Raw genomic sequence first — 26,741 nt, forward strand, 5'->3', positions numbered from 1 at the left:
CCCACTCCGACTCCCGAGGGCGGACCGCTCGACGACGTTTTGCGACCAGACGACGTGTTGGATGATGAGAACATCGAGCCGGCCAGGGGTATAGCTGTAAGGAATAGCTATGGTGAGTTGATCGGACGGCTGGATACCCGGCGGCAGCACACCCGGAAACAGCGATCCACTTCGTCGTACGAGGTGGAGAGGCGTCAGACGCTTTTTCCGCGGTCTGTGCTGGCGCCGATGAGAAGCCGTCCGCAGCTCGCCCCTGGGCTGAAGACGACGGACAGGATGACGGCGACGGAATGGAGGGGAGGATGCGAGAAAGAGCACGGACGGTGCGCGGCGGTAAGTCACCCGCGCACGTTCTCCAACCACCCGCGGCGCGACAGGTTTCGCTGGCGTAGCGCACTCGGTCGTCGTTGACGCGCGAGACCCTCTGGCGGCTCGGTGAGTTCCCGGCTGCACTTACGGTCACGCGGAGTGGCGGCGACGGAAGACGGCGACGACACGGCGGCTATATAGTAGAGGTACCGGCGCGCGCAACGATTCCGCCCCCGACGGTATACCGACTCGGTACGACGGCGATGGTGACTCGGTACTACGGCAGCGGTGGAGACTTCGGCACGGGGTGAGTGGTATGGAGATTTGCGTGCTAGGAACACGGGGATGTCAGCGGCGCTGGACTCGCGGAAACTTAACTGTTTCACAGGGTCTGGCGGTGCGCGACTTCACCGCGGCGGCGGAACGAAGACGCGGCCGAAGGGAAAACGCCAGGGCGAAAATTACCGAGAGTCAAGGATCACGCTGTGGTCTGCTGACTTTCGCATTTTCGCCCAGTGGAAATCCCACATCGGCCGTTTCGCTCGTCCCCACCGGTTCCGCAGCACAAAATCTCACTTCGCTCGCTCCGCGTCTTGGTCTTTGCCGTCCGTCGAACGAGTCGTCGCGCTTTAGCCGCCAGCCGTCTCCGTCAACCGTAGTCGCTCCCATGGCTGTCTCGGTCTGGCCTCGCCGGCTGGGCAAGGTCGTCAAGCGGCCGAGCAAACGCGCCAGCGAAAATCGTCAACCCGCGGGACAGGTCGGAGAACGTGCAGAGGTGACCAGTGGCCAGCAACACTGCATTTCATCACCAATCGCCATCTCGCATTCTCCCCCCCTTGTTTATTGTGTCTATCCTGTCCGTCGTATTTTTTTTTTCTTTAAATCTTATTAAATTATTTCAAATTATTAAATTGTTCAGATATTATTTTTTCTTTTATTTATTATCATAAACGCATAATATTGTGTCAAATATTATATTTATATTTTTTTTTAGCCAATGTGCTATTTTTTTCAAAATTGTTGTTCATACATTTTCTTACTTTTTTTGGTTTTTAGTTAATAAACATATTTTGATGTGAACAAAAAAAATTTCTATTTTTTTCGTTTTTTCGAGTGTATAATCAATCGTTACAGATTTAACGACTAAAAAAATCGTTAAAATATATATTTTAAATAAAGAAACTCGTTAGTCAATTATGCAAAGTAATGACCGTGGACCTGCAGTATAAACGCTAAAGGCGACGAAAACTGCTGAATAAATCATATAATACCTAACGCATTACACCGGCGGATACGACATAAACGACCAAAACCAATACAAGAATTGTAAATAATAATAATATAATATGTATTATGTAGAACGTGCGTACATTTTACATCTCTAAGGAAATCACATTGTGTTGTTTACTTGTACAATATAAAATATCGCATTCTGTAGGTACCTATACCTAATTAAACGTTAAATGTTTAGTCATAGGTTTTCTGAGTCATGAACCCCTTTGTAGAATAAAGAATAAAGTATGATCATGTACCACCCACCCCCCCCCCCCCCACCCGCCCTAAACAACCAATAAAAAAAAAATATATGTATACATTTTATTTTTATCATTGGATCTTTTCCGGTAGACATATAAAATTAAGGTCGTTATTTAGAGCCGATATACGGCAGTTACCCTTTGACCAACTTGAGGTGGTGTTGCATAGCAAGTCGAGGGATATTTTCGATTTTTTTTGTCCGAACGCAGCGCAGCGAGCTAGTGGTAACGAAGGCATCACTGACGTCCACCCAAACTTTACGGGGTGTCCCGTAAACTAGAAAATGGCAAACGTATAACGAAAAGATCCTAATTATTTTTTAATGATAATATTGAGAGTTAATACAATAATACATTATTAAATAATTATGAAATAGTAATAATCACCTTGTTTCATAGTTTATAATTATTTATGTATACAAGTTTCAATGTGACATATCATTTTGCTGTTATTTTGATTGCAATATTGGCTTTCAATCGGGGAAAATATTGGACAGAACAACTCGCATATCGTCCTTAACACGTTGACGGACAGTAACTAGTAAGTAGTAACTACCATAGTAATATGACCATAAAAAAACGTGCGTACATTTTACAACTCTTAGGAAATCACATTGTGTTGTTTACTTGTACAATATAAAATATCGCATTCTGCAGGTACCTATAACTAATTAAACGTTAAATGTTTATAACCAAACGATATTTAATGAAGTTGATATAACAGAGATACCAATTTTAATATTATATATAGGTAAGTACCAAAATACCAATTAATATAATATTTGAAAATTATATTATTAATGCTCGTCATTTTACAACTTACCTATCACCTATTTGTACAAACCTATGCCCCATCATGCACTTATATATATATCATCTAATATGTAGAATAAATTTAATTGCAAATTGCAATGTCAATGACATCAGACATGTACAATTATAAACACTTAGTGGAGATATTATACTCATCGTAAATACTACGGTTTACGAGCAGCGTTAAATATTTTAGAATATTTTTACTCAACTAAAAAAATAAGTATAGATATTCTATACAATTGCGACTTGTAGAAGTAGAACCATTTTAATTAGGTAGGTATTAAAAACATTAAAATTATTTCGATTAAAATAAATTATAGCTCTAGATATAACAAAAATTCAACAACCAATTTTAGGAAATTTGCGACATAAAAATAATCAAGCGAATTCTCGACATTTGCATTAAAATTTTAAACAAAATTATTAAATAATAACCTACCCATATAATATTATATGATGAATAATGAATAATATTATAGGAATGACCAATTAGATTTGGAATCTTAAAAACCAAACTATTTTCATCTGCAGAAACACGGTCTAATCATTACAAGAACATCTTATAAATTACAATTTAAATATATTCTTTTTTATTACGTTAATATTATACTTTAGACTTTAGGGATAAAAATATACAATATAAGCATATTGGATGAAGGATACGTTATATATTGTTATATATTTATTAACATGAACTGTAAAAATGTATTTTGACTGAATTAGCTTATTAAATAACATTTCTGTATGCGTAGCTGGTAGGTACATATGACTTACATTTTTTACAATTTTAATTTTTTCCTTCTGCTTTACTCCCAAATCACTAAATATTTCCGCCCCCCACTGGAAGTACTGACTTATAAAACCAACCCAAAGGGAATAAAATGTACAAGTATCTATACATAATGTATTACACTATTACGACATTTGTATTTACGTATGGTAACACATCAAGAAAAAAATTATTGGAATCGATAATTTTATCTACAACCATTGTCGTTTCCCATAGATTATTTAGATATAATGATTATAGGTACATAGATATAGAGAAAGATATAGGTATCTATTATCTATGTTATTATAGGGTATAATACTATGATAAATCATATGTTTTTCTCAAGGTAGATCAATACACCTTGGTTTTTATAAAGTTATACACAGATAAGACATTTTAACAAATTTACGCATTTGCAAATGATATCACTCAAAAACTTTAAGCATTAAGTTTATTCTACTTGACACAGCTAAATAAATATAAGATATGGTGAACTCATTTAAAACAAATAATACATAAAAGGATTTTAATTGCATAATATAAATTCAATTTGCAAATGGAATTAGTAGGTATCTATAATTATTATTACATATTTTTAATTTAGAAACTGAAAATTGTTGTAAAATACAGTTAAAAAAACTAAACATCTCTGATATTTTAGTTTTGCTATTGTGACTGTCACTTCGGGTTTTGACACGATTCCACGTTTCAGCACTACTCGCTTCAGTCAGTCTATGCCTCAGTTCCGGCGACCGGCACTTTAAAACTAGTGTTAGCCACCCACTGTTGGAGGTGATTGTGATACGAACCGTTAGCATATTTATTAAAAGTTACGATCTGAACTCTGAATAGCACCGACGCAGTTTTGCCAGAGGATAAACATATATGGACACATTATATGAACTAGAAAAAGATCCGATCGTACAATACCCACTGCTGGAGGTTCCAGTCAAAACTCATCGAGTGCCGTCCAGGTAATTTCACAGTAAAAAAACTAAAACAAATTAAATATACAATTTTATTATTAAAAATCAAAATTTAATGTTAATTAGTTGGTATTATCTGGAGAACGGAACTCGCTCTACGTGATCTAAATGATCGGTCCAGCTAGTGAAACAATTCTGAAACGCGAGTTGTTCCGTGATGGACTAGTCATTAAATACCAATTCAAACATATTATGACACTTGACATGAAAAATTACATTGAAAATTGTATAGGTACCACCCGTTATGAGTAATTTCCTTGGAGTCATATTATATACTCGACTACTCGAGTATAGATACGTCTTGGTCGTCGTCAGGTGGTTCAATTATGTAGTAATCCTGCTTACCTGACTGCAGTATATGATGGTCGAATTAGTTTTTCAATCGATATCTGGCATGCAGAGTCATCCGAGATTATCTAATCGAATATAAAATATCGAAAAATGTATCAATACGAAACCAACATAATAATATTATCATAAAATAGTGTAAAAATCGTAATATTATACACTATTATGTCTTATAACAATAGGTATATGTAGTGTACATTATAACTATTATATACAAACACGCTCTGAAGAGCTGCTGTCACCAGAGTCGTCGTCGTCATTATTCGTAACAGCAGGTATATGTAGTTATTATGATTTGACTACTATGTAGACGTTTAAAAAATATATGTAGGTAGGTATTTTGAATGTCAAAATACACAATAATGTTCAGACAATATAATATAGGTATGAATATATATTAATATTATAATACTAAATGAACGTAAAATACAATAATATATTGAAACAGTTGTTTTATAATAATGACATAATAACAAGAAAAAGTATAGTTTATATATATTATTATAGTTATATACAGGCTCAGCTGAAGGGGTAGGCAACATAGGCACACGCCTAGAGCTTACTTAAGCAGCAATTTAGTAAGAAGGCGGCATTTTCAAAATACTGATAATATTATATTGTTAGGGTCAAAACCCCTAAATTTAACATTTTGCCGTGTAAATGTACGTTTCAGACCACTATGTAGCCGGCCCTGGTTGTATAATAATTGAACAATATAAGAAAAATTCGATAAGTTAATAAATATAATTAATAATATAAAAATTTGAAAGATTCCAACAAAAATAATTGTTATACATGAGTTTTAGGTATAATGTGAACACTGAACATATAAAAATATATTACCAAATGGGTGATAAAATTACGAAAAAAAAATCAGTTAAACATAATTTATTGTTACAAAAAAAGGTAATTAGAAGTTGAAAATATAAAAAAGTATTATAATATTATGAAAATTACAGCAAAGCAGTATAAAAATTATAAAACAAAATGGAGAAAAATTTCACATAATATATAACTTAATCAACCAATAATAAATTTAAAAAATTACATTTGACGCATTATTAGAAGTACATACGCATAACGAAAAAAGAAATTGAATAATATAATATACAAAAAATGTAACAGAATACAAAAATGATCGAATCAGCAAAAAATAAAAACAAAAATATTCAAAATATTATTTATTACAATGTTCAAACATATTATTCAAAAAGTAATAATTATTATTATTTTTATAATTTTATTTTTATTGATCATAAGCCCAACAACTGAGGCCATTAGCTGTAGGATGGTATTGTAAGGTTTTTTGGTATGGACGGGAACGGTCGGAGGAACACGTTTTTGTGTTTGGCAGAATTTTCAAGTGGGTACACGTAGGTATTCACCATGGTGGAGGACTCCGTGACAGTCCGAAGAAAATTATCACCCGTCGCTGTAAAAAGTTTCTAATTAAATATTTTTAAATAACCAGTTTCACTGCTAACATCATTGATGCATATTATGTTGTCAATGCTTCTTTGTTTATCTAAATATTCTAGAATAACACCTTTCCAATATGCATTGTATGTAATTTTACCCAAGCCAGAATAGGGTTTTTATTAATCACCAATCAACAGACATCAGCGTACTTTTTTTTTTGAAAAAAATATAATAATCTTTCTTTTATCAGAATAGTAATTTTCCATTCGAATAAAACATAATTACAGTCTTTGATCATATACAATATGATCTGAGATTACAGTATACTCTTACTCGAGGAAAAAATAATACCTAATAACTCTCAGCAAAAAATGTATAGATAGCAAATTGCAATTAATAAATGAAAAGACAATGAATTACTTAAAATATTACGATTTTATGAATTAGTAAAGAAAAAATGACATATATAAAAAGTTTTTACTTTAAATTATAATAGAAAAAATAGGCTTGGATGTATATCAAATGGCATGTACATTCAATATTTAAAATAAAGAAAAATTGATTGATATACATCATATTATTTACAATTAATACTAAAGTGTCCATATAGCTGGTATATTTACATAATTTTTTATCGTTATTTAAAAAATATACAGCATATACACGTGTAAAATATCAGCAACTATAAATGATGATATAGTATTAAAGATAAATAATTGTTTACAATGTATGTTGAATTTTTTGAAAACTGGAATACTTTGTCTGTAAATTCTGCACACTCGACGCAAGTCCAAAGTCGTAAAATTATCGTGCAGGTGCTCGACTCGTACTCATACAAACCGATTGGTCATCGTCATGCACCCACATCGTCCACCTTCTGGAGCTGGTCCTGTATGGCGGCAAACGTCTTGCCCTTGATCTCGGGAAGCCACAGGAAGCAGATGACTATGGACGTGAGGCAGAATAGGGACGATATCAGATAGTTGCGGTACATGCCACCGTCGTCGGCCAGCAAAGTGTAAATCTTGAAGGCCAGGAACATCGTGACGGTGATTGTGATATAGTGTTGACCGCGTAAGCCGGGTGTAATCCAGGTACATGCCGGCCGCGCACACGTACACTAAGGTTAGGGCTAACTTAACCTACTGTCCGTGGAATACACTTCAGAGGTTCTTCAAAATGTTAACATCCTAAAAAAAAATATTATAATAATTTAAAATCGTTATTTTTTTGTTATCAGGAAAAACTAACTTGGCCATCAGCTGGTGAACATAGTAAATTCGGCGATGCACCTGTCCACGTAAAAGTACTCGAATACGGCCATGTCGAACACAAGGCACGAAGCGCACGGCACAATCATCAGTGGCCGACGGCCCACTCGGGCAGCCAGCACGGTGGAGGGCAGCGCCGAGAACAGCACCGAGCAGGGGAACACCAGTGACAGCCGGTTCTGCGTTTCCACATTGGTAGATTTCTGTGCCTGGTGGTGTTCTCCAATTACAGTGTCGCATATGTCTTTCCAGAATCGATTGACATTTTGTGTATTTTAAACAAAATGCACAAAATATTAATCTCGGAGAATTCTCCTCCTGTGGAAATGGACATGAATAACAAGTCTCCACTTCAAATTTTCCCAATTGTATTACACTCGGACATCGTACTGGAGTTTGAATTGTACTCTACAATGACAATTATAGAAATATAAGACGTCATGTTATATTAAAATAGAATAAATAATTTAAATTTTACATTCTTTTCCAGTGTTCTTTTCCGCTTACATATATTGATATCATCGTTTACAACTCCAGATTGAAAGGCCACAGGTTGGATCATAATATTTTCCAGAACTGAAAATCGTATTTAATATTTATTGCTAAGACTGATTAGTAAGCCAAAAAAGTTAAGTACAGCATAAATAGACACCTATATAGTCGGATATAATCTGCTCTCTGAGAAATATAGGTACTTGGTACCTATATATAGGTACTATGTTTGATTAATATACTCAAAAGAACATAAATATAAGCATACAACATGCAATGGATCAAAATTAAACACACCAGATCATATCCCGTTCACGCTTAGTGCATTATAAATGCAGCACTTTGCTTAAATAATTTTGATTCAAATTCAATTCAAATTTTTATCATCATCATCCTGATATATTCAAAATAATAGAAGTTTTAAAAACGTTTCACACAAATACATATATAACGATAAGAACATCAGAATTGAATAAATCTCAAAAAAAAGTAAAAAACAGAAGAAAAACAAAACTATATAAATAATAAAATTTCAGATTATAACTTACAAAAAATTACACAGTATGACTATGTGAAGTGTTTGAGCTATCGAAATGACTTCCGCCGTAGTAATAAAGGTAGGCTATCTGACTTCGTCGGATAGCGGATAATTTGCGACGGCCGGGTCACGTCATCAGGTATGCAATACGACTGCGTCGGATCGCGGACAACGTTCATTACTGTTACCAAAAAAGCAAATATAAGTAATAAATTACGTGAAAAAAAATTAAAAAATTTCGCGCGTCCATTCAAATCATACAGCCAACGAATTTTGTTGGGTGTCTAGCAGGTCAGTCACCTCGAACGACGTTCGCCGTAGTATATAACTACACACAATACAAACGATATACTACACAACCCAAAAAAACATAATGTGTATACCTATGATATATGAACTAATAATTACATACATATCAATATAATATTACAGTTGTCAGGTGAGTTAGCTGGTTGAGGTAATCAAATAGCCACTTTCTTATTTTGGCAATTCATAATTTAATGTAGCATACAAATACTGCTACAGTTACTATATAATATATATTAATAAATAAATAGATCCTCATTAAGTCATATAGTATACATGTAGGTTAGTTATTAATTTGATTTTATGCTCATGATTATACATACCTAGAGTATAGTCGACTCGACTCGAGCTAGGATATTTTTTTATATAATTAATATTTATAAATTTATTATTTATTATAATATATACATGTACCTACGTACAGACCGAGTAGGCAAAAGGATAAAAGGCAGTCTAATATAATAATAACGCAGTTTATTAAATCAAAAAAAAACATGTATTTCTGCCTGTATATAGTAAAACTCGACTTTTCTAAAAAATTATCGATATACACGCGGGACGGCGGCACATAAACTAAATTATTTATATTAATAGATTAATAAATAAACTAATATATATAAATATTAGGTTAATGATTACTCTTTACTGGATGCCCTGTATATATTTTCTGCAGGTTCATCATTCAACTATTACCTATGTACACAGTTCTTCAAGTCAACGTACTTTTGGATAGGTCGTATAATTTTTTAGTACCTTGTGCTGTGCTCAGTTTTTCTAGGAGTTTATGACTCTCTTTTTTATGTAAATATATATGTACAGGACGCCCAATAAAAAATTATCAAATGCTAAACAAATGTACAGAAATACTTATAATTTAAAAATAACTACTTTAAGTTTTTAATTTGAAATATTTGGTTAGTGTTTGCTTTTTACTGGACATATATCTTTTGTAGGTTAAATTGTGTACGTGGTTCTTCAAGTCAACGCACCACTATTTGTCAAGTCGTATAGTTTATTCAGTATCCTTCACTTGGTACCTATATGGTCCAGAGCACGATTTAGCTGAGACTTACATTTTTAAATGTATATAATAATATATATTTGTACAGAACGCTCAATAAAGAGATGGCCAAACTTTAAACAAATATATAACTTTCATTTAAACTTTTCTTTCAAATTGTCTTTTCAAATATTTGGTTAACGTTTGCTTTGCTCTTTACTGGACGCCCTGTACATATGTTTGGTGGGTCTCATCGTACTACATGTAACCACACTACCACAAATCACAATATATTATGCACTTGGTAAATTCGCAAGTGGAATATAATATGTATTCATTATTGATGCGTGGATAATGGAAGCCCGAATTACTTCCGGTACAACATTTGTAAACGACATTGTGTTGACACATTATGCTTATATCTTGTAATTTTTTTTTAAAATTGTATTTCAATACATTTCAGTGGAGCTCCATCTAGCCCGTCTAGTAGATCCAGTTGCCGTACGCGCAGAGTGATTGAAAGTCCTTCGGGCTTCCGGTAAATGATTTAATCACACTGATGTTTCAATTTACATACGAGTAAATCTTTGTTTTTTTTTTTTTTTGGTACTGCGTAAACGACTATTGTCAATTATTGTCATTATCGGACTTTGTTAAAATGGGCCTACGAATTTTACGGTCTTCTGAAGTAAAGCAAATTGTATAAATGAATCATTATAGTTTTGAGTACTTACTAAATGTCAACAGTGTATTTAAATTATCAAAATCTTTTCATACCTACCCATGTATAGGGCGAATGCCGAATAGTAATTATGTAAGTCAGTGACCAGCGTCTCAAACTCTCAACGTCTCAGTAGTCAGCTAGTGTAAGTATCTCAAAAAGTATTAGGTAGAAGTACAGTAAGTTGAATTAACTTTTGCCGAAAACATTGCGTTTGAAAACGTTATCGTGTGTATAAAATATTAAAATATAATAAAATACGTTAAATGTACCCACGAATAATATTTTTAAATTACAAAATTGTTTAAAATACTTATTGTCATAACAAATAAGTAATAACTAATATACATGTGTGTGTTTGAGTTATCTTAGATAGCAATAAATAATTTTATGATTTTACAAAATTTCAATGCAACGTACATGTATAAGCTTAATAAGTGTACCTATTTATTTATAAGGAGCAAAAGTTAGCTAATAGTTGTAGAATTTCAAAGTTAGTGTAATATATCGATTATATATTAATATTATTCTACCTATTATTCTGTTGAAATAAATAAAAATTCAAATACACTATTAATACGAAAAAAAGAAACAATATTTTAACCACATAATTTTTATTTTTTTTGAGCCGAAAGAAGTTTTACACAAAATTGTCTGATGACATAATATTATATAAAAAAAATTTATTGGTGGTGAGCAAAGGATAAGTAGTTTGACGCAAAATGGTTTGAATTAATGGTAATATATAATTAAAAAAATTTATGTTTGTTGAGCCGAAAGATAAGGTTTGACGCAAAATGGTCAGAAAATTTAACAATTTTGAATATGAAAAAAATATTAATATAATAAAAAAAAAAAAACACCAGACAAGACACAAAAGCGGGGGGATTGATACGTGATGGCGAGGTGCGTGCAGATGCAAAGGCCACTGGTCACCTCCATACGTTTTCGCGGCCGGTCCCTAAGGCAGACGAGTGTGATCGCTGGCGCGTTTGCTCGCGGGTGACGACCATCGTGACGGCTGGTTGGACCCGACTGCGAAGGCCGCGGGAGCGACATTGGACGACGATTGACGGTGAGCGGCTAGTGCGCGATGTCATGCGCGTTGACGATGCGCAGATGCTGAAGACGACTGTTGTGACGGCGACGACGGAGACACTAAAGCACTGAGCGAGCGAAGACAGCTATTTGGGGCTGTGGAATCAGCGGCGACCGGAGGGACCACCACTGGACGAAAAGGAGAGAGAATCGTCGGACCATGCCACAACGCACCATGGTCCTGATCCACTCCGTGATTTTCGTCCTGGGGTCCCGTCGGCACAGTGTCTGCCGCGCCGATGGCCCCTCCGCCGTGGAGTCGCACACCGCCGGACCCTGAAACATGATCAGTTTCTGCGGGTCAGGCGATGCAGCGACGTCCGTGTTCCCATAGCTTACCTTAGCTCTATCGCTCACCCATCGTGCTCCGAGATCTCCGCCGCCGCCGTCACGAGTCGCCTACGTGCAAACTGCAGCTGTCGTCGAAGTACCGTCGGGGCGGTATCGTTGCCCACGCTGGTCTAGCTAGCCGTCGTATGTCGTCGTCGTCGTCGTCGTCCGTCCGTCGCTCCTCTCACGACCTACGCTGCTGGGCCATCCCCGAGCAGCCACAGATGGTCTCGCGTGTCAGAAACCGCGAGCTCGCGACACCATCGACCACGACCTCATCTTTCCGCGGGTGGCCGGAAAACGTACAGGGTGACTTACCGCCGTACACCGTAAAGTGCTCTGTCACGTATCAATCCCCCATGTCGCCGCCGTCTTGTCTGGTGTTCTTCGGTCCGAGGAGGAGGGAGGGGTGGACTGCGGCTTCACTCTCCTCGGAAGCATCCGCACAGCACCAGGCGTGTGACCCGCCTCACACCCTTCCACGTGGTGGCCACTATTCGCCTTGCGCGTCCACGTGGAGGTGTGGGGTCTGCTGGTTTCAGTGCTTCCGATTCAGGTATCCTGGCCAGTCCATTTCCGTCCCTCTCTTTGCCCTCGGCCGGTGTCTCTATCATCTGTTCCGGAACTTTAACTGTCTCTGCGTCTCCGCTGGCCATAGCCTCCGATGAGTGTTCGTCGCAGACAGCTTCAACAATCTCACCCAAAAGGGTGTTCACGACGTCATCTGGGTCTTCTTTGTCATAGATATCCTCTGGAACTTCCTTTTCGTCCATAGGCTCTCGATGGTTCTCGTTTTCAATATCTCCTTGATTTTTATCGTAATCCAAATTTTGCCCTTCGTCGACTTTGACGCAGACAGCTTCGGCTATCTCACCCAAAAGGGTGTTCACGACGTCATCTAAAGCTGGGTCTTTCATGCTGTTGATGCCCTCTGGAACTTGCTCTTCATCGATATGCTCTTGATTTTCGTCGACGAAAAATTCGTCAATAAGACTGTGAATCATCTCCCTCAGGATTGCGTCTATATCGATCTCCGTCGTGGCCATGTTATTTTATTAACAGTGATTTTTTCCGGTATAGTATGGAACAAGTATCTAATACTGTTGGAGACAAAATTGTAAGTGAGTTATAAAAACAATTTCGGTCTAAGCAGTCACCGAAAAATACAAACATTGCCCAGACGACGGTTACGACGTCGTTTATTGCTAGCCAGCGTGAGTACGACCGCGTCGTTTATTTAACGGCTTATTTTCCCAAACATCATTATTATCGATACGTACTTATGCCTACGGGTAGGTACCTATAATATAATATGATTTTATCGAGGATTCGTCTTTCGAATTGTATTGGTGCTCGTCTTATACTTTTAAGTGAAGTCTTTTACATTCACTGGGTGGAACGATGAATGTATCAATTGTTTTACAACGCCGTGATTTTTTTTGAGTACGTGCGTACACGTTTAATTGTAGTTCGGACTTTTTGGCCGATTTATAATAGCATTTGCATTTAATTGTTACTTTTAAAAGGTGTCAATATATTCTTTGTTATCATTGCTGGTTTTTTCGAACCTATCGAAATATATAAACGAATGATCGGGACTGAAAACTATGTTCGATGTGCAGAAACTTCGAGATACTGGAGTTCGGGATACCGAGGTTCCACTGTTCCTGTGGCGCGGTGGTTGGCCTCTGTCATTAACGTGTTCTGAAGTTAAGCATCAGCCGGTGTCGCTAGTTTCCGGATGGGTGAGACCACCCAGATTTTTAACGACAAATCCTCAATACATATACACGTGCTCCAAAACGTACCCTTCGGCCTTCCTCACACTAAAAAACTGACTAAAAATACCATTCAGTCTAATGACCTAAGATGTCGAAGCCTTAATTCAATAATAATAAAAAAAAAACCTAACTTAGAAATCTGGTTGTGAATTTAGCCTCGCTTATAAATAATATGCATAATATATTGTTATAACTGTTTGGTTTATTTTTTTAGTAACATATTTTCAAACAGTCGGCGAACTTTATATTATCTTCGAAGAGTTAATGTAATGGCAGAGATATTGGCACACTGTTCGTCAAAGTACGTAACTTTTTTTCCTAGTTTATCAATATTTTCGTTAAATAAATGGTCGAGCTAAAAATAATAGACAAAGTTTAACAATTACACACATTAAATGTTCCTAATATTAATTGTTCCTAATATAGTTCAAACTTTTGCACGGTTAATGTGATGATAGTATAACAAGATAATTTACATTCACCGTAAAACGTAGGCAGTGGCGTGATGAAGGGATTTATTTGAGGCACGTGCCTCCGCTTTAAGGGTGGTGGGAATCCTGGAGACTAGGAGCATTTCAAATATAGTAAATAATTTATTAAGTACACACTAAGACTGTAAGACTGAGCCAATCATTCTCAGTTACCATTTACGTAAATAAGTAATTATTTATATATAAGTATTTATAATTGCGAATATAAATTTTTGTGCCTCATAAGTCATAAGTTAATGAAGTTCGCCACGCCACTGAACGTATGTACCATTTACTTTTTATTGGTATATTATACTTGTATATCGTAAACGTAAAGCGACACATTGCACGCATACAATCAGATTATTGCTGGTTGGTTTCTAATTATTATTAAATATAATATTAATTACAAATTTATTTATTACAAAAAAACTTACAAAAAATATAATAAAATTAATTGTAGGTTAATATAGAAGAAACTCGTCAAATCGAATATTATAATATGTGCTGGCTAATAATAATTTTAATATTATTTGTTCATAATATACAGTCAAAAGCAAGTACATGAATATTGTGTTGAACTATCGTGTATTCATGGTAGGTAGATATAATATAGGAAAATTAGAAATATGATTTAAGCGTTTTCATTTAAATATTTGTAAACGATAATATAGGTAATGTATACAATTTGAATCACAGAACTGACGGATTATCGAAAAAATCATAATATATTCAAACAGAAATCAGATAAAAATAAAAAATCCGTACTTATAATGATATTTAAAAAAATTAATATTTGTTTTCATTGTTTGTTTAGAAATACAAAAATCGGTTGAAATCCTAGTATAAGTATACAGTTACCGAAAGTTTAAATTGCAATGCATATTACATAAGTACCTTTCAAGGTAGTACAGTGGCGGTTAATAACCTACAACCAATAACTGATTACACACGCTACGGATATCGGTTGGTAAAAAAAAACTAATCAAACAGGTCGGTGGTGACTAAAAAAATTTCATATTACCGAGTGTGTCGGATTATGGAGGTAGTTATTATGTATAAATACGGTTTTATTGAATAGGAATTTTAACCTATTACAGTAAAATCGATCGACGTGTTTACTGCGGAGTATACTCATTAATGGCAGGACCGGCTCAAGCAAAAATAGTGAACTATAGGCGAAATCGCGAATTTTGCCACCCCTAACAATATAATATCGTCAGTATTTTGAAAATGTGTAATTTGTAAATTTTAAACAATTAGTGATTGTAAACAATGCTAAGTAAATAAGTAAACACGGTCAGAGGTGTCTCAAAACATAATCCAAACCACTTGTCTGGGATACAGAATTAAAATAAATGTTAGTAATTTACGGCAACATTAGTACTACTCTGAACATGACTGGTAAATCGCATCTAGGAGGTGAAATCATTTAACATAATTCATGAATTAGATATTTTAATATTTATATGTTTTTTACAACTTGACAATTTCAGAAAATCATATTTATCCAACGATGAGTCAGAAGAAAATGAACAGATACATTAAGCATTTGGAGATGTTACAGTTGATGATTTTAATTCACGCAGAAAGGCCTTAGAAACTTAATAATGTCTAATTCACACACACACTCATGTAAGTATATTACACAAGTCTCCGATTTAAATGTTTGTCAAAACCAAAAGCCACTTAATTGTTATTCTATACTATTAAGGTTTTCAAAACTGAAACATATGATGTACCACATACAAGGATCTAGGAAGTCGAGCCAATATATTGACAATTTTTCAGACGCTGACTTTCGTAGGGATAATACTGCTGGCTCAGATCAAGCCTTACAATATTGGCATGAATTATGAAACTTAAAGGTGAGAATATTATTGGTAGGTTTTCATTTTAAAGCCATTTTACTGTGTCATTAATTAACACACCCACCTGTTTAGGGGACACATTGCTTATGTAATTGTGTGCGTTGACTTATATTTGTATTGAATATAAATATCAATATAAATGAATAAACAAATATTTATATGTTACAATCTTAAAATATCCTTAGCTTGCTTTAAAACTATAATACAAATAAATGCTTAGTGCTTCTCTATAAGGTTCCTTAAAAATTGATTTTGTTTTTTGATGTAACTAAAAAAAATAACAACAGATATATGATTTTTTCACCGAATGTTCCATTTAGCACTTTCCATACACCGTTTTACTCTTTTTCAGCTAATTGTAGGGATAAGACATTTTAAATAGTTATGTTTTTACAATTAGTGTCAAAAAAAGTTCTTTGCTATGTCAATGAGCTTGAAAATGTAATACAAAGATCCTTATAGTTACTATAATATCTGTTCAAAAATATTAAAGATACATAGCCACTATTTTTTATAAGCATTTAAAGTTCAAATTTTTACAAAATTCATCAACAATTTGTAAATTATTTTGTAGTTAAAAATGTATAAAATGTTCAATAGTCAAGGGTTAATATTTTTTTAGATTTTTCATAAGTATTTCATACTGTTCCTACTTGAAGCGTTTAAACTTTTAAAGTATATCGAATAAAATGTTTTTGGTAAAATTTAATTGAATTTACTGTTTTACTAAAAGTAGAATAAATTACTTTAACAACAATACCATAAAATATAGGTACTTATATTGTAATATAGGCTGACACTCTTTGGCTCTTCGCTCAGAATCATTTTTTCGTATAAAATGATTTTATATCATTAAATTTAATTTAATACATCCATAATATTGACCCACCAGCCACTAACTACACAACACGTAATGTTCAGCAAAGCGATACCCACCTTTTATTATTATTTTAATTTATAGAATATAAGAACCTTAATTAATTTAATTAATAAGAAATTAAAAACACGATTCCTAGTAATACACGACAGTAGTTACAGCTCTGATATTTTTTATTTGGGTCAAGGGTAGAACAACTGGAAATTAGAATCGTATGTATTCAATTTTTGAATAAAAATATAAATTCTTATAAATATCTAACTCAAAATAGTTAGCACATTTTCGTGATTTTACTTTCTAACTTCTGACGCCCATAAAAAAACTATTGTGGATTTAAGCTCAACTTTTTTTTTAATTTCCACTAACAACAACTTGCTAGAAACGTATTCTAGGTATTTACATTTTTAAGTTAATTGACGGAGTGAAACATTTTTTATCGACATAAATTAAGAAAAACCTAAGTACGGCACATAAGTAATTTATTTTACTCCTTAAGTTACACCACTTACACCAAGAACCAAAGAAACTGTTTTGGTTACAGAATACCTACTTACATGGAATCTTGTTTTAAATTTTCAAACCATAGCTATAAAAGTGGATTATTTTATACATTTTTAATACAAAATAATTATTACATTTTAAATAAGATAAAATTTGAAGTTTAAATTCTTATACAAAATAATTGGTTAAATAATATCATTGAATTCAAATTTAATACTATCTATTATACAGTGACCCACTTGAAATCTACCTACAGCAGAGCGACAACCACTTACCCACCTTTTTTATTACGTGTTTCTTATATTATATACATTTATATCATATTATGGTGCATTTAATATAAGGTAGTAAGTACCTAACTACAGTGCCTAAAATACATCTGATTTCAGGGGACACACCACACACTTATTAATGTAACTGTTACTTTTGGGCTTTGACGGTTTTCAATAGCAAAAAGAAAAACCTGTGGGGGTTGTAACACAGATAATTCTCCCCCCCCCCACTTTTATATACCACTCGTTCTGTAAGTAAGTTAGTGAGGTAACTTTTATAATTATTTTAAATCACTAAAAGCTGTAAAAGCCTATGTGTGTAATAAATTGAAAAATATTTAAATATTTTTGTATGTTATCATCATCAATTAGAATATAATTTATGTAACGAAATAGCTTATAAGAATATTCAAGGTTTTTAAAAAACAAATTTGATTATGTTTAGAAAATAACATTTGGTCTGTTAAATAAACTGTAATAATATAATATTATATGTATATTATTATGTATGTAGAACCTTTTAGTTACCAGAAAATTGAAAAATTACCGCTTTAAAGTACCATCTTGATCCAATTTGCTAAATATAAGATACATTATTTTGAAAACTAAGCTTACCTATCAATCAACAATATAACTATCATGTGTTACAGTGTTAATTATATAAAATATATAATTTTAATAATTATTAAGAAATGCAAATCCACAGAGATCAATATTACACATATTATCATTCTTTCCATTATATCGCAGTGTTTTTTTTATTTTGGTACCCAATTTATCATACCAATAGCACCAATAGCTACCAATAGCAACGATCTCAGTTTTAGGTGTAAATTTAAATTTAATTTTCTATGCTGTCTATATTAATATCATAAAGCTGAAGAGTTTGTTTGGTTAAACACATTATTAATTATTATTAATATTATTAAAACCAATAGCAACCGTTAAGAAACAAAAATAATAATTATTATATTATAATCATCTCAAAGTCCCTGTTTGAGAACCTCCCGGAGTTGGACCTATTGGGCGTAGCGTGATGTTATATAGTCTATAGCCTTCCTCGATAGATGGACTATCCAACACAAAAGTAAAAGAACCGGCGTAGCTCCTGAAATTAGCGCCATCAAAAAAACAAAATCTTCAGCTTTATAAAGTTAGTATAGATAATAAATAATAATATATAATATTTATATTATTATATAAACAATGAAAAGAACTCAGAATGGCACAAATAAATAATACACAATTTCACTGACGGAAGTGACTGATTTATTTAGTTGTGCCAATACACATTATTTTAATTAAAATATTATAAAATTATGTTCTATTTGGGCTAAGGCATTTTTGAGTTTGAGATTGATGTGGACATGAATCAACAGTTCTGGAACAAAACAAAAAATAGTCAATAAATACAATATACTTAAGTATAAAAGTATAGAATCTTGGTAGAATTAAATAATAAATTCTAAAATTCTAAAATTACAAAATTCGTTACACTTTACAGTGTTGTAAAAAACATAATTAAATACAGATAAGAATACTTAATGAATATATGATATGAGCAAATTAGTGGGTGATCGAGTTGTGATACATAAATGCCCCACCAGAAAAAAGTTTGCCCCTGTATCGCCTCCCCCAATAAAAAATATCTGGCGCCGCTACTGTTCATTGTGATACAAACTATGTAAGCGCACCGTCTTTGTCGTGAGGTGTGCGTGGTGCAGAACTGCAGACTACTGTGCCACGACGATCGCGGATGGACCGAAAGGTGCGATAGTTATATTAGAAGGCTCAATTATGCCGCGGAAGTGTAGAGCACTGAGCAATGCGTTCGAGAATCTGATCGGACGACCGATCCGGAAACGCGCACGCCGTCTGACAGGAGGGACGCGCCGTTCTTTGTTGACCATATTCCCCTACAGTCTAAAGCTACGGTTTCGCTGCAACGTCAAACAGTGGAACAGCGCGGTCGCGACCTACGTCCAGACCGGCAGTGACGCCAGACGCTGCAGGGAGAACGTACCTCCAGACATCTAGACAAAACGACGCGACGCAGAGTTAAGCGATAGATTGCGTACGGTGGTAACCGCAGGTAAGTGGTCCACTCGCTTTCTCCTCAGCCCACCTACGGCGCATGCAGGAGCGATAACCATATTACAGATGAGAGTTTATCGATGGCGTGGTAACCATCCGGTCACCATCGATTCCACGCAACATCACTCTTTCGATCCCCATGTCGTTGTTTTTTTTTTTTGCTCGCCCAACATCGCGTCTTTCCCGTGGCCGCTCCATCACTGCAGCTCTTTATCGCTACGTTCGTTTGCCCGGGACGGTCCGCGATAATATTATATTATGCGGTGCGGTGATATGTGGCCGGTGGACCGCAACTGCAGACCATAAAATATTGACATCCGCACCAAGTGCGCCGTCGTGTTCGTTGTGTTATTGACACGTCTTGTCCGATGATTTTTTTTTTATTTGTATACATCAATTTGTATACAATTTTTATAAATACGATTTACCGACTAGGGCACAGAGTTAAAAACGATTAACATTTGTTCGATACACTTCGAGGCACGCGTTTGTTATTATATGATAATACTACCGAGTTTGTGTAGCATGTACATTGTATATAATATTGGCGGTAATCGGAAAAAAAAATTCTTACCTACAATAGGAAAAAAAGACCCGAAAAAAAGTTTAACAAAAATGTACCGAAAATCTTGTTCTTGTATACAATTCTGCAGCTGTGCTTTGTATTTCATTAGTGTGTCCGTGTACGTATAAAATGCTTATACATCTATCTAACTATATAAATGTGAAATGAAAATCTCTGTTTTCGGTTATCTTTATTTATAATATTGTAGTTGCGCAACTGTCGAATAGATCGTGTAAAAGTGTTTGAGAAAATTCCTTAGACGCGTCAAAGCGATATTATATTATTTTTTCTTCTTCGGACTTGGTAGTTAACTGCGGTTTGTTTTAAAAATAGGCACAACAAAATATCAAAATCGATAAATAAAAATTCGTTAATTTACCGGTAAAAATCCAATATCGTAAACATTTTAAATTCAAACGCTCATAAAAATTATCGTTACTTTCTGGTAAATATTGTCTATTAAAATGTCTAATATAAGCTATGGAAATAATACTTTTACGAATTACCAACTGAAAAATAGTTTCAACATTTTTTATGAATTTTGTCAACATTTGAACTTTAAATGCATACAAAAAATAATCGTGTCTATGTATCTTTAATGTTTTAGAACTTCCATTAATGAAGATTATAAGGAACCTTGCATAACATTTCCGAGCCTTTTTAATAAGTGAAAAAGTATTTATTAAGAATAATGTAAAAAACAATTTCTCAAGGCTTTAATTAGCTCAAAGTGCTCAAACAGAATTAAAATGTTATCATACATGGAAAATGCAATTTTTTTCACAAATTGGACCGTAAGTCCCACCAAATGTTTATTCTGTGTAAACGTCCTGGTATATACCATTTCTGCTGTAACCCGACCTAAGACCTAACTGGGTCCTAACCTAACCCGACTGAATCGGGACTACCTTTATGGTAGATGTAGCGGCGTCGACGAACCATCTATCTGGTATACGCCTATACGTCAACCGTTTTGCGTTTACCGTCGGCAGCCAAGTCGGAATATGTACCAGCACAATTTCTAAAATTTCGACAACGACAGTTGTAGGCGTGGTGTTTTGATTCTTCTACCACTGATATTTTGTCTATTCTCGGCAGGTGGCCGGTTGTGGTTAAATTATATAATATAAACGGTATTGCAATGACATAAAGATATTTCTGTAACTGTAACTGATCGAAAATATAATAATTCGTCTATGTCCGTTTTTAATATTCATTCGAATATCTCCGAGGCTACGTTGTTTAATGTTTTGACAGCCTGCAGCCAGTATAATATAATCGAGAACGCATAGAATGATTTACGGCACTTTTTTTTCCCAAAAAGCATCGACACACAGATATTATATAATTATTATTAAATACAATTACCTATTATATGCATTATTTACAAAAAATAATATACATTGGTTTTATTTAAATTATTATATTATGTTTGTTAAGTATGTATGCCTACAACTTACCCGTACCTACCGTGACACGTCCGACTCGAGACTTTTTGCACACATTTATAAAACAATGGTCATATTATATAGGTAAGGTACTAAGGTAGTGTACTCACACATTTTTACATACAGCAGGTTTCGTATGTTACTAACGACTTCGACAAATATATTTTTAAGTCATTGATTTGAAATGAGAATCTTTTTTAATTTCCGTAGACCTAATACAAAGCGGACTAAATTAGTATAACAGTCACGGGCTTGGCGACTTTGACCACCATCGCGGCGGGAACAACAGTTACTCTGACGTTTAAGCATCAACACGTGTTTGGAGAGTCTATAGACTCATACGACAACGTTTCAGACGGACTATACACCGAATTATCACCATGTGGCGACGGTACCGAGCGACTCACACAGGGGTGGTATATCAAAATATTACAATATGAATAAAGTAATTTTATTCGATTAAACATTTATCAAGTGTATATTGTCGTCAAAAATAAACAATATATAAACAAGGTATTCACCAGCTTCCTAAAATAATAATATTTATAGCCATGCAGTCAGTAGCACAGTATTACATATAATATATAAATATTTTTATTTAGGTACTAGCCAACACAGTATAATATAATATCAATTTTATAAACGACATAGAGTTTATACATAATATTAATATGATAATAATAATATGGTAACAAATTAAAGTTTATACTGATTAACAAATATGAAATAAATAGAATACTTATGCATTTCTATATCAACATAACATTATAAGAAAAGTGAATGTTATTTGAAAACCAACGATGTTTTGATTTAAAGTATATAAATAATTAATTAACAAGGGTTTCGTTTTAAATTTAGTGATATCAATATTTAATTTCCTAAACATGAGTCTATTCCACCATTAACAGTATTTATTACATTTTCAAAAAGGTCTGTTTACTTTTATACAGTTTAAATGACTTAAAGTTTTTAATCGAGTATTGTAAGAAACAATAAATGTAGGTAATCAAAATTTAAATATCGTTACAACAGTTTTAAACAAATGTAGTACAACATTCAGTAAACATAAAGTTTAAATCCAGCACATATTCATTTCTCTATATTTACTGATTCAAATATTTTTGATAGCATACTTTATAAAATGCGTGATTATACAAATTATATGTTAAGTTCAAACTAAATTTAACAAATTGGCTACTACAACAATAGCTGCTCAAAACTTTAATTTGACTGGAACTTAACTTTAACTAAAAAACTTAATTGTACTATCACTTTTAAAAATAAAAACTAAATTGGAACTTAACTTTAATAGAACTTACAAAGACTTTAATGATTATGGTTCGATGACATAGAATTTCGTTCAAACGAAAAAAGATGTGTAACTTTATTTTTAACAGGAAATTTGTTTATAAAAATTTCAACATTTTTAAACACTTATATGAACCAAAAGTAAAATCAAAATACGTATGCCTACAGCCTACAGACGTACCTACCGTGACACGTAAGACTCGAGACTTATCGCAAACATTTACAAAACATAATATTATATAAGGTAGGTACTCACCCATTTTTTGTACAAACAGCTGGCTTCGTTTGTTACTTCGCCAGATATTATGTTGTTCAGTCGAAGGTATGAAATTAGAATCTTAATATATTTTCAGCGGACCTAAGACGAAGCGGACTATAATTAGTATAACAGCCACGGGCCGGCGACTTTGACCACCGCGGCGGAAACTGTAATTCTTGACATACAAGCGCATCAACGCGTGTCAGTAGTCTATTGGCTCGCATATGACGACGTTTCAGACAGACTATACACACCAAATTATCACCAGACGGCGACGGTACCGAGCGAATCGCACCAGGGCGGTATAATCGTGCTACCAAGGTATATACGTACCACAACGGTGCACCGTATAGCGTAGTATAACCCTGGTGAACCTTTGTTTAACGCGGTGTACCTATTGGGGCGTTCACAATGTCAACGTGGAAGTGCACCACGCAACGCATAACCTGGTTTGCCATAGTCATGTACCCCGGTATATACAAATGGTGTACACGGTTGCCTCGCACTTATAGTGGATAGCGATCAGATACCGGTCGGTAACCGAATTATCACCTAGCGGCGACGGTACTGATCGACTCGCACGTTGTGGCGGCAAAACCGTGCTACCGAGGTATACACCAAGAAGTGTATCCCGGTTACCTCTGTTTGACACGGGTACCTATTGGCCCCCGCATGGTTAACCTGGTGGTGCACCATGTAACGTATGACCTGGTTCGCCATATAGTCGTGTACCCGGCTTACAATGGTGTACACGATTGCCTCGCACCCAGTGGACAGCGGTCGGATACCGCTCGGCGGAAAGTCTGTCAGATCCTTTGTCGGACGGTTCATAGACTCTGAACTACGGAGGTTGATGGTCGAAGCGGTCAGAACCCCAGTTTCCGTTTGGCCCGCGATGGTGGCCAAAGTGGCCAAACTAATGTCTGGTTGTAATAATATTCAGCTTCGTCTTACCTGTTACGTAGAGCGATCTCCGCACACTATCGTTCAATGTCCGATTAGGTTTGACTGAAGGACACATAAGACGACACAGCTTCGGACTTTTGCTCACCTTTGATATCTTTGAATATTTTGTTTGACAGTAGATACGTAACCCACCTAAAATTCTGTAAAATTAAAATTAAAAATACAAGAAAAATGTTTTCAAATTTAAATAAGTGGTTGCGAAATATAAGTAAGAATGTATGTTATGTTTATTATATAATATTTAATGTGGATTTTATTAATGGATTTTCATTTTTTTTACCTCTTGAACCTTTAAAGTACATGTTCATTTTGAGACATTAAGTAAATTAATTTGCAACTGTACTACGAAAACTTTACAAAATATTGAAAATATATTTCCTACAAAATATAGAAAAGAAGTTATTGAATTCAAATTAGTTTTAAAAAATCGAAATCGGACTTCTAGAAGTATGTTAATTTTTCTTTCGCTTTTGACATTATTCGCTCTCATATAAGTAGAAATAATTAATAAATAAATACCTGATTATCTAATTTTTATTTTATTTTCATTTAAGTATAGGAATGTATGTTATTTTTATTATAATACTAAATTTAATGAATGTGGATATTTTCTTGTTTTGAAAATAAACATCTATTATTCTAAACACAAAAATACGAAAAGTAGATACCTATGATCAATTATGGACAGCACTATTCTGGTTTAAAATTGTTTATCTTATCATAAACATTTTTGCTCAATATTTATTTGCTTATGACCATTATAACAATCTACAATGGAGCCAACGTATTATTTTTACACACACGGGTGAGACAAATACTAATTAAACGATTTTTATTTATGTTGATTAGAAATGTCCATTTGAAATGATCAATAACTGTGTTAAAACCTATTTAATGCTTTTTCAAATCAAATTAAAACGTCTTTGGTCACGATTAAAATTCGTTAGGTAATTTTTAATATTTGTTAAACCACTTCAAATGTACTTAATTAATAATATAGTTTATCCGTTATTTGTAGAAATAACATTTAACCTAAAATAATAATAATAACGGTACCTACATTAAAAATCATATTTTATTAATATTTATAGTGTACCAACTCCGTAAATATGGATGCTTGAGTAGTATTCGATTTCGCAATTTTTTTTTTTAATTTCATTGTGTTTCCAACATAATAAAAAGTGTCTAGTACCTATGTAATATGTATAAATTATATATACTTTTTTTTTAGACGGTATTATTTATGTACTGTGTATTTATTTAAGTGCACAGTTTTGCTTGGTAAAATAGTTATTTTTTGAACGTTTTGAAGTGTATTCAAAATATTTTTTGTTTAGTAATGCTTATGAGTTCTATTATTTATTACAGTAACCATAGGTGATCTTAGGATTTGGGTTTTGAAAAAAATTTAATCTCGTACACATTTTAAACATAATATAACGACTCGCCGGGGCTTCCACCGGTGAATTATTTCACTAAAAACCAGTTTTTAATAAATCTGGATTATCGAATCAATCCTAAGTGCACTTATCGTTCTATAACTAATTTTTACTACGTAAAGTAATATTAACTCAAATAAAATAGTATTTCACTACAACCATACCTTTAGCATAACTTCGACCAGCTGCAGCTACATCTTAATATTGGTTGAATTCTTGCGTGAAACTTAGCATGCTAAGTTCTATGCCGGCAGCTATTTTAAGTCGTGGAAAAAATCAAATTTATTAAGAACGTTAATTTACTTTACTTCAATTTAATTTAAATACTATAATATAAAAACCAAAGTTAAAAAACTTAAAAATATATTCGATACAATTCTTAAAACAATTCACTGTCGAAATATATTACGATATAAATAAACTAATTTTATTCGATTAAACTTTTACAAAGTGTTTATCGTCATCCAAAAATAAACAATATATTCACCAGTTTCCTATAATAATAATAATAATAATAATATTTATAGCCAGCACAGTATTACACATAAAATACAATGTTTATTTAGATAATAGCCAACACAGTATAATATCAATTTTTATTTACGAAATAGAGCTTATAGATAATAATAATAATAATAATTGTAAAAACTAAAGTTTATACTGATTAACAATTTAAAAAACAAAATAGAATACTAATACATTTTATATGAACATAACATTGTAACAAAAGTGAATGTTATTTAACAACCAACATCGTTTAGATTTAAAGTAAGTATATAAGTATTCAATTAACGCGGATTTTGTTTTAAATTTAGTGATATTAATATTTAGTTTCCTTTACAAAAGTCTATTCCTAAATAAACAGTATTCAATTTACCAACATTTTTGTTTACGTTTAAATGTTTAAAGTTTTTAATCAAGTATTGTAAGAATTAAAAAATGTAAACAT

General features: G+C 33.7%; 1 protein-coding gene and 1 long non-coding RNA gene across 2 annotated transcripts; both read right to left on the reverse strand.

The window, feature by feature from the left end:
• Positions 1 to 12,363: 12,363 nt before the first annotated feature.
• On the reverse strand, positions 12,364 to 13,374 carry LOC132947581 (uncharacterized). Its single transcript, XM_061017876.1, has 2 exons — positions 13,113 to 13,374; positions 12,364 to 13,041 (listed from the first exon to the last, which is right to left on the reverse strand). The coding sequence occupies exon 2, from the start codon at positions 12,985 to 12,987 to the stop codon at positions 12,364 to 12,366; it is 624 nt and encodes a 207-aa protein (XP_060873859.1). The 5' UTR covers positions 12,988 to 13,041; positions 13,113 to 13,374.
• A 5,594-nt stretch (positions 13,375 to 18,968) lies between these two features.
• LOC132946364 (uncharacterized) lies at positions 18,969 to 26,095 on the reverse strand. The gene is made up of 4 exons (XR_009664702.1): positions 25,957 to 26,095; positions 24,342 to 24,493; positions 23,385 to 23,486; positions 18,969 to 19,094 (listed from the first exon to the last, which is right to left on the reverse strand). It is a non-coding gene; the product is annotated as an uncharacterized LOC132946364 (long non-coding RNA).
• Positions 26,096 to 26,741: the final 646 nt, after the last annotated feature.

The sequence above is a fragment of the Metopolophium dirhodum genome, chromosome 6 (genome assembly GCF_019925205.1).
Source record: "Metopolophium dirhodum isolate CAU chromosome 6, ASM1992520v1, whole genome shotgun sequence".
NCBI classification, from domain to species: Eukaryota; Metazoa; Arthropoda; class Insecta; order Hemiptera; family Aphididae; genus Metopolophium; species Metopolophium dirhodum.